Below are 16,303 nucleotides of genomic sequence, written 5' to 3' on the forward strand. Positions count from 1 at the left end.
GCTGGTCGGCATATGTCCCTCCGGCAATCTCCTCGGGGCATAGGGAAATCATCCTCCCCATACAACACTGGCTCGCCATCTGAGTCCACTTCGTACCTGCGAAGCTCGGCCAAAGGAGTATCAGGAGCATGTCTGGCTTCTCTTAAGCCGCGATTGTAGCCGGTCACATACATACGGAAGGCTTTCTTAAGAATAGCCGATTTCATTTCACCAGAAGCTTTATATTCATCGAGATGTTCCTCACAGGCCTCAGCTACAAATTCCTTAAACTCAGAAGAATCTTTGTAGTCCTGAAGATGAGCCTCACAGGCCTGTTCGATCTTCTTTTTCAGCTCGTCAGACTCCTGATACTCCACTATACATTGTTCACGCACCAGCGAAGCCTTGTTCTCAACATGTTTTACTACCTGGAGCAAGGCTAAACACTTACGTTCCAGGGTCCTGACTTCATGGTTGAGTTGTTGGTAGCGAAGGTTGAACTCTTCAGCCGATGAAGCCAGGTCTCTGATATGATCAGAGCTCGTACTCAATTCCTGCTCAAGGACCTTCACCCGAGCTAGGGCCATTTCCTCCTGAGCCTTCACTTCCTTCAGCTGAGCTTGAAGCTCTTCAAAATCAGCCTTTAAGGCCCCATATTGTTGCTGGACCTCAGCTTTTTGCCTCACGGCCTCATCCCTTTCGCTAAGGGCCTCTGTCATAGAAGACAGCTGCTTTAAAACTCCTTCGTAGCGAACCTCCAAGGCAGCTGCCCTCTCATCAGACACTTTGAGAACTTCGCGAGTCTGAGACAGCTCTGCTTCTAAAGACTTGGTATGCCCTGCTATCTCAGCCGCCTTCTCATCAGCCTTTTTAAGGGCCTCTAGCGCCGAATGCAGCTCCACTTGGAGGGACTGGATTTGCTCTCGAGCAGCTACCAGATTACCCCTTGCGTCACTGGTTGCAGATAAGTTCTCTTCCAGACGCGCCTCCTCAATCCGGCGGTCTACAGACTCCTGGAGGGAGCGATCACGAGCATCCACCTCCATAAAGAGGCCCGTCGCCTAAAAAGGAAGAACAACTGTCAGAAAAAGAAACGAAGCAAACCTAAAGAGAGGTGAAAAAATAACTTACCATCAGAAGCATCTCTCTAATCAAAGACCCGAGCTCCTCACGAGAGCGAGATCGGAAGGACACTTGCTCATTGGTAGAACTGGCTAAGAGACCAGTCAGGGCAAGAAGACGAGGATCCGAAGCCTCTGTAGTTCCGCTGAACATTCGCTCTCTGAGAAGGTCAGCAACAGCACTAGCCGGAGATTCAGGAGTAATATCCGACGCGTTCAGAGAGTTGTCAGAAGAAGACAACAAAGGCTCGACAGGAACACTTTTCCCCTTCCCAATGGAAGGAAGAGCTAGAGAAGATCCTGCGGTAGCCCGGGATTTCTTCCGAGCAGGAGATGGGGCAGATATTCCAGGGGGGGCTGGACGCTTGTCCCCGGTCTTTGATGGAATGCCCTCAGAACCCTCAGGTTCAGTCCTCACAGGGGCAGGCGCATCTCGGGTAGAAACCTCTGGAATTGGGTCCTCTATAAGGACGATCTCCAGCCCTGTCCCAGAGGCCTCCTTATCTTTAGCAACAGGGGACTTAGACTTTCCCCCTAATACCCTTTCAGGAGAATGGGCAATACCCTGCTCCACTTGTTCAGCACCTTGGGTCTGCTCCACAATAGCTAGGGAGGCCTCCCTCACGACCTCTGAGGAGGCGGGAGTAGATCCAGACCCTTTAGAAGGCCTCGAAGTTGAGCTCGATCCACCTCGGCTAGACAGCCGAGATGACTTGGTGCTGCGAGAGCTTGGCTTTGAAGCTCTAGAAGAAGCTTTGGCGGGAGGTCGGCTAACCTTCTTGGAGGAAGCAGTTTGAACCATCTCCGCAGCAATCTCAGTCACTGAACGCCCATCCCCAAAGGCATCGAAAATGGCATGCATATTATCCCGAGACAGGACAAAGTTCTTAGGGAACTTGGTGTCATCCATTTTTACCTCAGAAGCTGCAAAAGAAACGAAATTATAAAGAATCAGCATACTTTCCGATAGTATGAGCAAAGAAGAAACAGAATAGTCAGACAAGGCATTATACCCGTGTCCCGGATATCCCTAAGATTGGACGCGAACATACACTTCTCGACGTCATACTTCCTATCAACGGAAGTCAGTCGAAGCAGCCCGACCTGCTCAATAAGACTTAATTGGGGCAGCTCGTTGCAACCCGGAAAGATCTCCCCCCAACTTAGATCCACCTCCCACGTTCGGGCGGACCCTAATTTTAACTCCGCCACAAGGAAGTTCTCCACCCATCCCTTTATGGAGTCCTTGTACCCCGTGAAAAGAGATAACCCAGTACGGGGGGAAAAATAATAGAAATTTTGAACCGCCCTAACCAGACAGAAAAAAGTGACAAACAGACAGACCGTGGGTGTAAAACCCCAACTCAGGCAGATAGACTCAAAACAGGACATGAACAAAATGGAGTTTGGGGATAGCATCCGAGGAGTCACCCCGAAATATTCAAAGACCTCAATAAAGAAAGGGGTAAAAGGAAACGGTAGACCGAATTCTCTCTGTTTCAAGAAAAACACTATACGACGACCCTCTTGGGGATCCACCAAACCCGGAGGGGGAGGGTAAGGAAGGACTATCCTTTCATTTGAAAAAGGAGCTCGAATGAAATACAACGGAGCATCTAAAAATCTTTGGGGAATATACTTAGTTATGTTGGAGGGTGTAATATGCGACTCAAGGTTAACAATATCGGGAAGCTTTGAACTGGCCATGGAAGAACAAGGAAGCGTACCTGAGAACACAATGGGGTGAAAAATGCAGAAGGAGTTGCAGGAAGACAGAGAGCAGAAAAGAGCTAGTTTCTTCAGAAGACAGAAGGAATTCGAGATGAAAGGCAATAATGAGACGGAACGTGGATCTGAACAGTTTTGTCTTGGAGCGGCGCGATCATTAATTACTCTCAAAGTTTACCCTCTCAACGGTTAGATAAATAACCGGTGAGAAGGTAAAGGGGCAAAAAAGATGATCGTTGGGCTTCTCCACATCCGTCAAGGGCCAGATCCGTGATTACAGCCCATCAACCAAAAGCCCATTCGCCACCTACATAATACAAGCCCAACTTAGCCCGCAAGAACAACTCAACCTGCAAAATTCACCACTTCACCACCTCCATGGTAAATACCAAGGAAACAGAGGGGCAAGTCATGAAAAGACTCAAAAGTACAAGCAAATGGGAGCATGATAAAGGTCAGACTTGCTCATCGTTTAAAAAGATATAAGATTTGACTTATCGTTATTGAACAAAGGCTGCGAGATCGGAAAGAGGCGATAAGGGCACCTCGGAAACATACAAAGCTGAGAGCGCAGAAATCAACTCAAGGATTAAAGACCGAGCTCACAGGTCGGATTAGTCCAGCTCGGAAAACATAACTTTAGAGCTCGGTCGGCTAAAGGAGGCTTAAAGCTCAATCCATCAAGTAAAGACCGATCTCACGGGTCGATTAGTCAAGCTCGGAAAAGTAAACCAACCGTCAGTTGGTTAAGTAGGCCCGGAGCTCGGCTCATCGACTAAAAGCAAGAGTTCGCGAAATGTGGTCAGTTCAGCTCGGAAAAAATGAAACAAAAGTTTGTTGACTAAAGCTACGACGAAAAGCAGTATCAGTACTTCATCCATGACAGAGAAAGAACAAGTATGAGCAAAAAACAAGAATTTCATTAAAAGACAAGTATATTACAGCATGTTACAAAGGCCTACACTACGAGATGAAAGACTATCCTTAAAGGATTTACATAACCACATACATCATCATCTACGTTTACATCACTGACATCTGCTCTACTATCTTAGTCTTAATTCCGAGGACTATCCTAGTACGGAAAGCGAGCTCTACAGGTCGGCTGAGCTTTGTCTCGTTATTATAGGGGAACTGAACAAGTTGATTCCCATAAGTATTTCTCATTGTTCTCCTAGGTAAACGTTCGGTTACCCAAGTGTGATGCACGGTACATTCGGACAAGCTCGGATATTATATGTCGGCCGTGCACCACACATGAAAAACATAAGTCTTCGAGTTACGGCACCGAAGAGATCACAAAGCATACATCTGAAGGCATCGCCAGAAGCTTGACTGAGTGCAGCAGATCTCGGTCTCGCATAATACTGGTACTTCACATCAATGGGAACAATAAGCTGATCTTTCTCGCCACTTCCATTTATATCAAAAGAAGATAACAGGGGCATCGGAGAAATTTCTTTCTCCCTCTTGAGGGAAGGCAAAGTTAGAGCAAACTCCCCAACAGCCCAGAACCTCTTTGGAGCCCGGACAACAAACAGAGGAGGAGGCCGGCCAGACGTGTAATACCCGGCTAGACCCCGGTATCGGAATTCCTACGTTCCGGCGGATTTTCCGTTGGAAGTCGGGATTCGAGGATGTCGGAGCTTGCCCTAAGGGTATAAGAAAGGTTTTTAAGATGTTTTTAAGTGTTTTTATCATGTTTGCATGTTTTGAGTTAAGCCAATTGAGTTTTGAAATGAAAAGGCCAAGGGGACAAAAGCCAGGTTCGGCCGCCGAAGGTGAAGTTCGGCCGCCGAAAGTTGCATGGTTTTGCATGCACGTTAGGCCGCCGAAGGAAGAGTCGGTTGGCCACCACAAAAGCCCCTTTGCCCGAGACTTGAGTGTTAAACACTCTGTTTTTGGGTCAAAGGTAGGTTCAAGCTCTCCTTGGTGTGTTTCTCATGTTTTCCTCAAATCTTGCATGTTTTAACATGTTTTTAGCTTTGTTTTAGAGATTTGAGCAAAAGGAAGCAAAGTTGAGCAACTTGGAGACTTTGAGTAGTTTTCCACCACATCTCCAAGTTGGGACCAGCAATCCTCTCGTTCTTCAAGAGGTAAGCATGGATCCTCACCTCCCCTTATGTTTACAGTAAGTTTTAAGAGTTTTTAGAGAGTTTTATGGGTTAGTTGTTGGTGGAGCTTTGAGTTGAGCATATGTTGAGCATATGCTATTTGATGTTGTTTTAGGGGTTTGAGTTAGTTTAGAGACCCCTATATGCATGAGATATGTTATGTGCTAGTTGAGAAGTGTTGGTATGCATGTTATGGGTGTTTTATAGGTTTTTGGAGGCTGAGAGCATAAGTTGTGCTCGGATTCTGCCTTTCTGGAGAATCCAGGTTCGGCCGCCGAAGCAAGGTTCGGCCGCCGAACCCCTTGTGGAGGCAGTTTCGGCTGCCAAACCTTGCCCCCGAAAGCTAGGCTTTTGGGTGAGAAAGAGACTTTCGGCCGCCGAAAGAGGGAGTTCGGCCGCCGAAAGTGCATGAGTTTCGTCTCTGGACGAGACTTTCGGCCGCCGAAGGTGCCGCCGAACATGCATGAGTTTCGTCTCTGGAGGGAGGTTTCGGCCGCCGAACCAGCCGCCGAAAGTGCCCAGTCCAGCCTTCTTTTGCCCATTTTTCCATGCATGCCTATGATGTTTTAGAGGGGTTTTGGGGAGATATTAAGAGTTATGTTTAAGTAAGTTTGGTCCTCATTTGAGTCCACCTGTGTAGGTGCGGACCCGAGAGACCAAGGAGGCCCACAGAGTTAGAGTTACAGAGACTGCCCAGCAGTTGACAGAGGTGAGTGGAACAGAACTTTATTTTAAAAGTTAAGAACTGTTTTAGCATGATTCATGCATCATGAATGCCATGTTTATGTAGGATGCTTTGCATTAGTATTCATCAAGTTGATGCATTGCATTATTACTTGTATATGTGGATTGGACCGAGGCGATCTCAATAGCCCATAAGTCTGTCATTATTGTATGTCCTGTGTGAGCTCCTTTGGGGCCGGGCATTTACCTTGGATGAGTCCTGTGAGAGCCCTTATAGGGTCGGGCACCATGAGTAGTTAGTGAAAGACCTGTGTGAGCTCCTTTGGGGGCCGGGCACTGACAGAGGGAGTTTTGGGATCATGTCCAATCCGAGATGTGAAATGTTTGTGCAGTGATGCATCATATGATAGCATGTTTTAAATGTTTTTATGGTTTCCGCTCACTGGGCTTTAGTAGCTCATCCCTCTCCCTAACCCCATTTTTCAGGGCCTCAGAGAAGAGAAAGAGAAAGAGAAAGCAAGGGTAAAGGCATATGGACTAGTATAGAATAGTGGACATGATAATGATGTACAGTACAGAGTTTATGTAATGTATAGAAATGATGTAAAAGCAAGTTATATAGCGTATTAGAGTATTGTGCTTGGCCCTAGTGTATGTTTATCCCTTTGTACATGATCCTTTTATGATTGAGATAATGTATGATGAGCTAGGCTTGGTGCATGGTAGTATTTCTATCTCTGTAGTTACTGTATGGTACCATAGCAGGTATCACTCTTCGAGTGCATACAGACAGAGCATGCATAGTCCAGGCTTAGTTGATGAGAAAAGTTTCAAGAAAAGAAAAGATAGTCAAGCAAAGAAAGAAACAGTTTTAAGTTTAAGTGTGATCATGTATGGGATTTATCAGGTGCACAGAGTTTACAGGTGGCTTACTACGGGTCCCGGCGGCCTTAAGCCGATCTGGATCCTAGTGCCGGTGATGGTCCGGTAAGCGGGCTGTTACAAGACGACCTGGGTAAAACAGTCTCAGCAGTTTGCCGAATAGTCCCACCCATCGGCCGCCCTACCAGAAGGATCTCCAAAGCACCGTCCAGACTCCTTAGAGGTAACATCAAATTTTCAAGAATTTTGAACTGACCCATTCTTATCTCAGGTACTGCAAAAAGTTTCAAAACAAAGACAAGTCAGAAACAATTCTCCATCAAGATGATAAAAGCAAGATTAAGACAAACCTCTGGGGCAACAAAGCAATACAAACTCAAGCTCACCTCATTCCGTTTGAAGAAGGCGTCAAATGGATCCTTTGCAGATAAAACAGAACAATCAGAACAATCTCGCTGGAGGAAAGAAGCAGACAGAGAAACGGAAAGGAAGAACCTCTTGTTCCAGCAGAGGATTTGAGAATGAAGAAAAGTTAGCGTTGATATATACCCGGAGCCTGAGGTCTTAGCACGGGGCAGAGCTATGCTAGACTCTAAGCTAACGGTGTCAGAATTTTAAAAGATAGTCATGGAAAAGGAAAGAAAGGACATGCCCAGATAATGATGACAGGAAAGCAAAGACAGCAAAGAACACGAAGAATGGAGAAAAGCCAGAAAGGGGAAAGAGCAGATAGGATTCGGAAACTGCACAACGACGGAAAGATGAAAGGATGTTATTAAGGCACCTGAACACGAACAGGCGCGGTCATAATGGTTCTTGATATTCACCCCCTCGGCAGTGGGAGCAATAACTACCGAGAAGGTGAAGGGGCAATTGATGACCGCTGGATTTCTTCACCCCAGATCAGGGGCTTGACCACAGCCAAAGGCCCATAACGTAGAGGCCCACGCACCTGATATGCACAACAAGCCTGGCCCATTCAACCTTCAAGGCCGGGCTCAACCAAGCTTCTTCACTCAGATCAGCCCAGTCCGCGACCAGCAGGCCCTCTCCTCTCAGGCTCAACGTCCGGCCCGACTCTCGGCCCAGCCCAGTATCCAGAGCCATACTCAGACAACCTAGCAGATCCGCTCGAGCGTACGCACGAGGAGAATCAGAGGCCGTTACGCATGGAGCAGACGGCTGATACCCTCGTACGCCCGAATCTGTATGTCAGAGACGCGTGTCCCAATCATGGAGAGGCCTTTACACGTCACCAGCAAGCATAGCGAAATGGATAAAAGGGGAACCCCTCCCCAGAAAGTTTAAGTTTATTTTTCAATACAAAAATCCTTGTAAAACCATATTCTATTGGATCTCAGATCATCACATATCACAATATTACGAGGGACTTATCAATGAATATCAATTACATTTTTTGAATTAGTAAATTCAATTAATGATGCGAAATTTTAAAATTTTGGTTTAATGGTAACATGATTTGTGTGTTTGACATACAATTTTAAAATTGATTGGCCAATTTTTTTTAGTCCAAATATTAAAAAAAAAAAAAGGCAAGGAGTGTTAAAAAAAGAGATAAAGGAAGTAATTGCCCAGAAAATTATAAGCAGAAGAGTTTTTTTTATATATAAATAAAAGGAAAGTAATTTATTTATTTTAATTTAATTAAATTATTTCATAAATTTTTTAAAAAATAATATATTTAAACCAAATAAAACTTTAGAATAAATTAAATTACAGCTCCTTCATTTCGCAGAAAAAAGAAAAAGAAAAAGTGAGTCTTTGTTTATTATCATTTGGGTCTTGGGTTTTTGCTATAAAACAAGATGGGCCATCTTGGATCGGATTGAGCCGTGGTAAATAATTGGGCCATAACTCTAGAGGCACATAAATCAAACAAGAACGGAGACAGAGGTGGATCGCAAGATTCCTTGTTCATTCAGATTTTGTAGATTTCACGCGTAAACCCTACAGGCTAGAGCAAAACTGTTTTCTCACGTTCTCTCTCTCTCGCTTATTCATCCAGTTGCTGCTATTGTTTTCCCCTCGTTTGATTTGGTGAGAAAGCAACGGAAAGTATAATAGAAGTAGGCGAGTTCTTTTCTTTCTATTTTTTTTTTCGTGGCATGAGGTATTGTATAATTTATTTCTAAAGCCTATGTTGATTCGTCACTGTTATTTACTGAATGAAATATGATGAATTAGAGTGACCTTTTGATTCTACTTCCGCTTTCTTTTATTATTATTATTATTATTATTGACATCCAAATGCAGATTATATGAAAATTGTTATTTGCCTCTTTGAAGTTTGATTCGGTTGATGGGTATTTGGGATGATTTATCACTTGCTTGCTTGTTTGTCTAAGTGAAATTGGGAATTGACAATTAGGTGCACTAAAATGTTACCCATCACCTAATTTGGTTAATTGATTTTGCTAATCTTACTTAATTTCCTAATTTTGGTGTTCTTATGTTTTCTTAAGATGTAGAATGATCTTATCAGACTGATGATATTATTTGCTTTCATTCAATCGATTATGACTTTTTTGTGGATAAATTTTTGTGTTTAAAAGCTAAGGGCATACGTGGGTTGAGCTTTATGTTTCTGTGCGTTTCTGCATTACTTAATCATATAACAAATGAAGAAATTAGCTATAGATGCTCACGTCCTCCGGGCAGATGATTTCTGTTATGAGAGCGGCTATGTGCATCCAATGCTTTACAAGTGATAATTAAGTGGTAGCATGACATCTCACATGTTTCATGATACATCTTAGCAAGTTTATGTGTGGACAACTCTTGGTCTTGGGAAAACATTATGTGAGAATTCATGCTAGGTGGAATATAGCTCCAAGGTTAGGAGGAAGTTGGAAGTGAACATAAAATTTTTTCCTATAAAGAAGTTTTTACGAGTGTTCTTTTCTCTAGTTTACTTATTCGGGGTACTTTCATCTTTTTGCTTATTTTTCTTGTTCGCAGTCTCTGCATTCCTAAACTCATGTCTGCTTAGCAAGGATTTTACTCACACCCTGAATTCTTACTACCTTGATTCAGGTGATCACCTGATGGCTACACAGGAAATAGAGGAGAAACCGTCTGAAGCCATGCCAGCGACTGCATCTCAAATCAAAAAAGAAACTCGTGATGAAGTGCTATCTAGGCACAGGTATACAAATTGACTTTGAAACCTATTATTGTCTCTCCATTTACTTATGTGCAGATTCCAGTGTTTGCTGCTATTTATCATAACTAGTTCTTTCTCCTTTTCTGTAATTATGGATACATTGAGATGTACAACTGTACTAGTAGGTGGTTCAGTATGACCGCATCGTTTTCAGCGTTGTAATGGAGATGGAAGTATTTAAGAAATCTTCTAATTTCTCTTCAAAAACTTTTACTTTTCAATGTTCTGCAGGTATTCTATACCTTTTAAAATGATGCTGCAGTTTAATGTTCGTATTAGATTTAATTATAACTTACAGCAAATGTTTTATGGGAAAAATGTATTTTATAAGAGTGGCATTCCTCTGCATTGCTTCTTCACATCATGGCTCGTGTCTAAAATTATGAATGCAGAAAGGAGATAGCACAACTGCAGAACAAAGAAATTGAACTGAAAAAGGCTGCAGCAAAAGGTAGCAAGGCTGAACAAAAGGCTAAAAAAAAGCAGGTTGAAGAGAAGATCTCTCAACTTTCTACTGAGCTGAAAGAAAAACATTCTAAAGAACTTGCTTCATTAGGCTACAGCAGCAGCAGTAATGGAAATGAGAAAAGCGATCTTGACAATTTGGTCAAAGCTATAGCTGGTGTTTCTTTTACAAACCAACCAGAAAATTTTAAAGTCAGTAAGGGTGCAAAGAAAAGGGGAAAAAGAGCCCAGCAAGAGGTTGAAAGGGAGCGACGAATTCAAGAAGAGCAGAGCAACCTTGTAAGTGATAGAATGATTGAAAATGACAAATTGAAAGCTAAGCTTGAACCTCTTGGATTGACAGTTAATGAAATAAAACCAGATGGGCACTGTCTTTACAGAGCAATTGAAAATCAGCTAGCTGTCCTCTCTGGAGGTTCTTCTCCCTATACATACCAAGACCTTCGGAACATGGTGGCTGCTTATATGAGAGAACATGCATCAGAATTCCTTCCCTTTTTCCTATCAGAAAATATGATGGAAGGAGATTCTGATAATTCACTAGCAGAGAGATTTGAGCATTACTGTAAAGAAGTGGAGTGTACGTCAGCCTGGGGTGGGCAACTAGAGCTGGGGGCCTTAATTCACTGCCTCAGGAGACCTATCATGATATATTCAGGTTCCTTCCCAGATGTGGAGATGGGGAAAGAGTATAAATCTGATGGTGGCACTGATTCATCCAACGGAAGCATACTATTGTCATACCATAAACATGCATTTGGGCTCGGGGAGCATTATAATTCTGTGGTGCCGAACTTGATCAGGTAGGCACCGTCATATCACCAGCGAAGATTTACTTTTTTGCAACGCGGGTCTATTTTTCTGTATTGTTGCGAGAGAATAGACAATCTGGAGCTTTAAATTAAAGCTGTATTATTTTAGTATTAGCATCTGCAGAAAATTCATGATGGAGTTGCTGATGACGGATTAGGATAAATCCAATGGATATGTTCACGGATGAGAATCAAAATTTTAGTGACTTAAACATATAACCATGCAATATCTAAAGTGTATAAATTATAATTGTAACTGCCCCATTTCCCATTTAGCAACTGAATTATATGAATATGAAAGGTCGGCCGCATGTTAATTTAAAACGTATATATTCTTTTTGAAAAAAGAAATTTGAAAATTTACACCAGCTAGCTTCAGGCGTATACTGAAAGCCTTTGTTGGGGTTTATGATAAGTATTGTATGAATCATCACATGTGCAGGGGAAAGTAGCATCTTTAGATATTAAAATGTAATTGTAAGAGATATTAAGTATGGAATGATTTAAAATGCAGAGTAACGAAAATTCTGTAATTTGATTAATGATTGTAGTCTATCCACCAATGGGTCAAAAAGCCCTTGAGAATTACTTTGTAGGGATGTGAAGCAAAACCAAGTCCAAGTTGGATGAATGGTGTCGGACTTGATTATCCAAAATTAATTACACGACTTAAAGATGGTTTATTATTTTCATTTCTTTTTTCTTTTTCCTAATTGGAAGAATAAGTGGCCTGGTGGGCATCTGTGTACGAAGAGGAAGTAATGGCAGTCGGAAAGAATGCACTCGTTTATCCTCATAATCTTTGGTTAATTTGTAATTTAGGGAGATTTTCTTCAAATTGTGACTTGTTAATGTTGATGACAAAGAATGTAGAGGAGAAGATTTGTTCTGGGCAATTAGAAATGGAGGAGCTAGCTTTACAGTGGTTCTTGCAGTTCCATGCAATGATTCCATTTTCCAATGCAATTGATATCATATATCAATAGCCTAGTATTGATCACGAGATTGATGAAAGACCTTTTCATGAGGCTCCTCTTAGATGTGGTGAAAGAGAGCTTCCAGGAACCTGGATTGCTCAATTTTTTTGGACAGACTTCCCTGTTAAATTTTGTAGTAGAGAACCTCAAACACTGGTGCTTTTGAAAAGTAAATTAGATTATGTGCAAGAATCATTTCTTAAGGAAACTAGAGTTTGCTATTCTTAAATAAAATTCTACTAAAATAAACCGATTAGACAAAATAAATCTTCAGATCAGCCGAATAAGACTTCGGATTATCCACACCGACTTGACTATTCATAAACTTTTTTACGGATGATGAATACAAAACGTTAGAACCTCTATCTACACGGTGGAAAGTGCATAATTCGTACATCTTTCAAGAAGGACAAAATAACATTTCTCAATCAATCGAGTTTATGAGGTATTTTTGAAATGTGACTTAAAACTTCAATATCAGGTTATTACAAAGGGAGAATTTACTATTTATACAAATAAGATTAAAAAAAATAATAATAATAACAATTATATGTATTATAATATATATATATATATATACACAAATTATCACACGACTTCTATCCTTATGGAAACCCATTGCTTAGTGGATCTTATTCCTGGATTTCTATTATAATATTGCAACTTTCACATTCATACATTCTATGTAACTGGTCGTGTAATTCACTTCCATTTATTTAAGAAAAGAAAAGAAAAGAAAAAAGCCCCGTTGAATATTGTTCACATCATGCACAAAGACGATAACCACACGTGATGATCAAAGTAAAAGTAGAAAACAACTCCTTATGCTCTCAAGATTAGATATATATATGCTCCGAATTTTTTTGACGTGGATTCATCCATATACATAAAATTTATGCTTTGTATATATATAAATCCAATTTAAACAAGAATGATATTGATTCATTTTACATAATTAAAACCAAATGATTAATAGTTTCTAAAAACTTCAACTGGGAAATAATTATTTTACAAGTAAGAAGAGTGACGACTATAGAAAAGCATAGCCATGCAATAAAATTGCATGTGCGATGCGAGGAACCGACCTCGCAGGCAGCTTTATTATCCAATTTCTAGACACCACTATAAAGTTAAAAAATTATTCCTCCAATTGTCTTTCTCGATCTCTCTGTATCCCACTTTGCATAATATTTGAAAGCAATTCTATTTGTAAATATTCCCTATTCTTTTCTTTTCTTTTCTTTTCTTTTCTTTTCTTTTCTTTTTGAGAAAGGAATTTTCATCACAGCATTAATTCATGGCTAGCTCCCATTCTTCATTTTTTTAGCGATCAAATGAAAACCCTAGCTAGCGTCAAACAAATATATATAGATGGCCCTTGGCTTCGTCATGAGCCATTTTAATCAAAAAGCTAGCAGATGGATCGTACGTGTACGTACTTTCATGGTGATTGTTTTGTTTTTGGTGGGGAATAAGAACACAGCCATATCGATCTCATTTTGTGCCTATGATTCCTTGAAGATATACGCATATAATTTCGACATTCTTCTCCTCCTCCTCCTAATAAAGAAGAAAAGAACAGATGCGTCAAGTGTATATGTGATTCAACTTGGTGACGCGTTTACAGAAGCCATGAACGAATAAAGAAAGCTTGAAATTGATTGATTTTTAAGATCATCCTGCATTTTCCAGAATATTATTACCCTCTCTTCACTTTTTCTTTTTATTTATGAAAAAGTGAGCACCCTTTTTTAAGCATCTAGCCCAAGCTAACCATTTTCTTTAATCCATTATTATATTTATAATTAGGTTCCCACAAATAATCCAACTCTCAAGTGGGATTTCTCTCTAACAGCTAATTAAATCAATGGCAAAACGACAAGTTAATAAATTATCTTATTCAGAAAATAGATGATAAAAAAAAAAAAAAAAAAGAAAAGGCAGCCGCATATTCCAGGGGTCTTAAGCCAATTTTGGAAGGCAAACTCTACTATTGACCGACCAATTAAGTAAGCTTAAGCAGTGATCTGCATTAATAAGTACGCAAGGGAATATCTGAAATATTTGAGCAAAGCAAAGTGTACATCTCTACAGAAACGGCCGCCTCCATGTACGGACCTTACGTGGTGTTGATTTGTTAATAACAAGGGTCCATCACTTTTCTACTGAGAAGCATCTTTCCTTTACAGATTTCACCTTTTCTTTCTTTCTTTTTTTCTCTCGTCCTGTCACCTTTCGGTTTTCTTGCATTCTACATATGGGAATCTTACTTTCGTGTTTTTTTTTTGAAAAATAATAAAAAAGCTACCCATTGGATAAACCCAAATCCTCTCTACACTTCGCATGCAGATGCTCGGCTCCACATTCTCCATTTGAGGTTTTCACAGGAAAAGGGATTTGATTTTCTGAATCATTAATCCCTATAGTGAGATTTCAAATGCCAACCCAATTATATACTAATCTTGTTAAGTTTGAGCAGATTAATTTCATCTTCTTACACTAATTAATATTCTCCAAGATATGATTATATGTCAGGACAAATTGATCAATTTGACGAAATTTTATCTATTCTCTTTTGTAAAATTTAATAAAGTCTCATTTTATTAATCAGCATCTTACGTTTAACTTGAAATTCTGATTTCCTTGAAAGATATTTTGAAAAATGCTTTAATCCAGAATAACTCATTAGTGCCAAAAAAAAAACACAAAAGAAAAGAAAGAAAGAGGACAAATGGGATAGCTCACTAGCTACAAGGACACAAGTGTCCCTAGGAATCTAAAAATTTTCTAATACTGAAATGTCCATATCAGAAATCGTCAAGGGTACTTGGGGAATAATATCTGTGACACACGTTGGCATTTTATATATTCTTTTTTTTTTCTGCTGATATTCTATCCTAATAACAATGATCATATATCTAGAAAGAACACACATCTACCGCCACCTTGTAGCCTGTATAAATAGGACAGCAAGGGTTTCAAGTCCCTCACCAGCAAATTCGAGCCTTCAAGTTCTCTTACAAAACTTAACTTGGCCGATTGCCAACTTCAACTGTTTCATCCATCTATCTAGCCATGGACGCAGTGACAAGAATGGTTGCAGAGAGACCACTGGTGATCTTCAGCAGGAGCACCTGTGACATGTGCCACTCCATTAAGACACTGATACTTGGATTTGGAGCAAATCCTACAATCTATGAGCTTGATCAAATTCCGAACGGCCAGCAAATTGAAAGAGCATTGCAGCAGCTAGGGTGCCAGAACTTACCAGCAGTATTCATAGGGGGCGAGTGTGTGGGTGGTGACAGGCAAGTCATGAGCTTACTGCTGAAGAACCAGTTAGGCCCATTGCTAAAGAGGGCTGGTGCCATATGGGTCTGGAATGATTAGCCATTTTCTTACCAGCAGGAGCTCTACTGCAATGTTGATTGATGCAAATGAATTAATTAAGGTCGAATAATGGTGTCCTTTGTTTCTCCTTCCCCCTGCTGCTGTTTTGAGTAGAAGGCTATAGAGTCTAGGCTCTTTATTAACTTGAAACTAGTGAACTTATTTTAGCTGGCTAGCTAGGCCAGGGAATGCAGAGTTAACTCCTCTTATGTTATATAAGTTAGTGGTTTTTAACTTTATAAATAAAAAGTAGAGTTACCTTTATTAATATTATATATGCTGCAGTGTAATTAATATGGTTTAAGTAGCAGACAGACAGGCAAGCATCTCTTCACAATTTCATTACATTAGGGTTTAAAACTTGACTTTTTCTACTTCATTGCAAATAAATAGGTTAATTAGCTAGGGTGTAAATATGGACTTATATTTTGTTTATGCAAAAGAAATGGGGACGGATTGAATGCAAACCAGAGATACGGTGGGAAGGAAATGAAAGCCATTAATATTCACTCATCCTTTCTCTCTCTCTCTCTCTTTCTTTCTTTAAAGAAAATATTTTATTTATCTACCCATTAATTTCAATAAATAAAGCAAAGCAGTTTAAAAATTAATTAATTTTGTTTCCTTTGAGTTGAATTGGTAAACAGCTTATTCAATGAAAAATACTAATACTTTTGGAATATGAAAGCACATCAAAATAAGTGAATCTTTGATTCCGTCCGTTGTTACATGTTGAAAATAAGGTCAATTTAATCTCATTTTATTTTCTTATATAGAAATATAATAATTATTTATATTAATGAAATCATTTATTTATTATTTAGTTATATATATATATGTTGAACTCATAACTAATTAACTTGAAAAATAATTATATGGTGAAGTAATTATTACTTATTTGAAAGTGTAATAACAAATAAAAATTATAAAATAGTTAGTATTATATATTGAAAAATGAAAAAAAAAC

The 16,303-nt window shown here is 40.1% G+C and overlaps 2 protein-coding genes across 5 annotated transcripts; both read left to right on the plus strand.

Moving 5' to 3' along the window:
* The first annotated feature begins 8,424 nt into the window (after positions 1 to 8,424).
* On the plus strand, positions 8,425 to 11,198 carry LOC110612242 (OVARIAN TUMOR DOMAIN-containing deubiquitinating enzyme 5). 4 transcript variants are annotated; one of them, XM_021752990.2, is made up of 3 exons: positions 8,425 to 8,566; positions 9,563 to 9,674; positions 10,085 to 11,198. In XM_021752990.2, exons 2-3 carry the CDS (start codon positions 9,574 to 9,576, stop codon positions 10,962 to 10,964), a joined length of 981 nt encoding a protein of 326 aa, XP_021608682.1. In that variant the 5' UTR covers positions 8,425 to 8,566; positions 9,563 to 9,573; the 3' UTR covers positions 10,965 to 11,198. The 4 variants fall into 4 exon arrangements, with proteins under 4 accessions (XP_021608682.1, XP_021608667.1, XP_021608674.1 ...); XM_021752975.2 differs by having other exon boundaries at positions 8,427 to 8,599; XM_021752982.2 differs by having other exon boundaries at positions 8,427 to 8,595.
* A 3,711-nt stretch (positions 11,199 to 14,909) lies between these two features.
* Positions 14,910 to 15,609, plus strand: LOC110626586 (monothiol glutaredoxin-S6). Its single transcript, XM_021772592.2, has one exon. The coding sequence runs from the start codon at positions 15,022 to 15,024 to the stop codon at positions 15,334 to 15,336; it is 315 nt and encodes a 104-aa protein (XP_021628284.1). The 5' UTR covers positions 14,910 to 15,021; the 3' UTR covers positions 15,337 to 15,609.
* Positions 15,610 to 16,303: the final 694 nt, after the last annotated feature.

This window comes from Manihot esculenta, chromosome 1 (genome assembly GCF_001659605.2).
Source record: "Manihot esculenta cultivar AM560-2 chromosome 1, M.esculenta_v8, whole genome shotgun sequence".
Classification (NCBI taxonomy): domain Eukaryota; kingdom Viridiplantae; phylum Streptophyta; class Magnoliopsida; order Malpighiales; family Euphorbiaceae; genus Manihot; species Manihot esculenta.

Bases quoted from the DNA above. Each gene is read 5' to 3' on its own strand.
- LOC110612242 (XM_021752990.2), top strand. From the start codon at position 9,574: ATGGCTACACAGGAAATAGAGGAGAAACCGTCTGAAGCCATGCCAGCG. The intron at 9,675-10,084 runs GTATACAAATTG...TTATGAATGCAG, and splicing joins GAAGTGCTATCTAGGCACAG to AAAGGAGATAGCACAACTGC.
- LOC110626586 (XM_021772592.2), top strand. From the start codon at position 15,022: ATGGACGCAGTGACAAGAATGGTTGCAGAGAGACCACTGGTGATCTTC.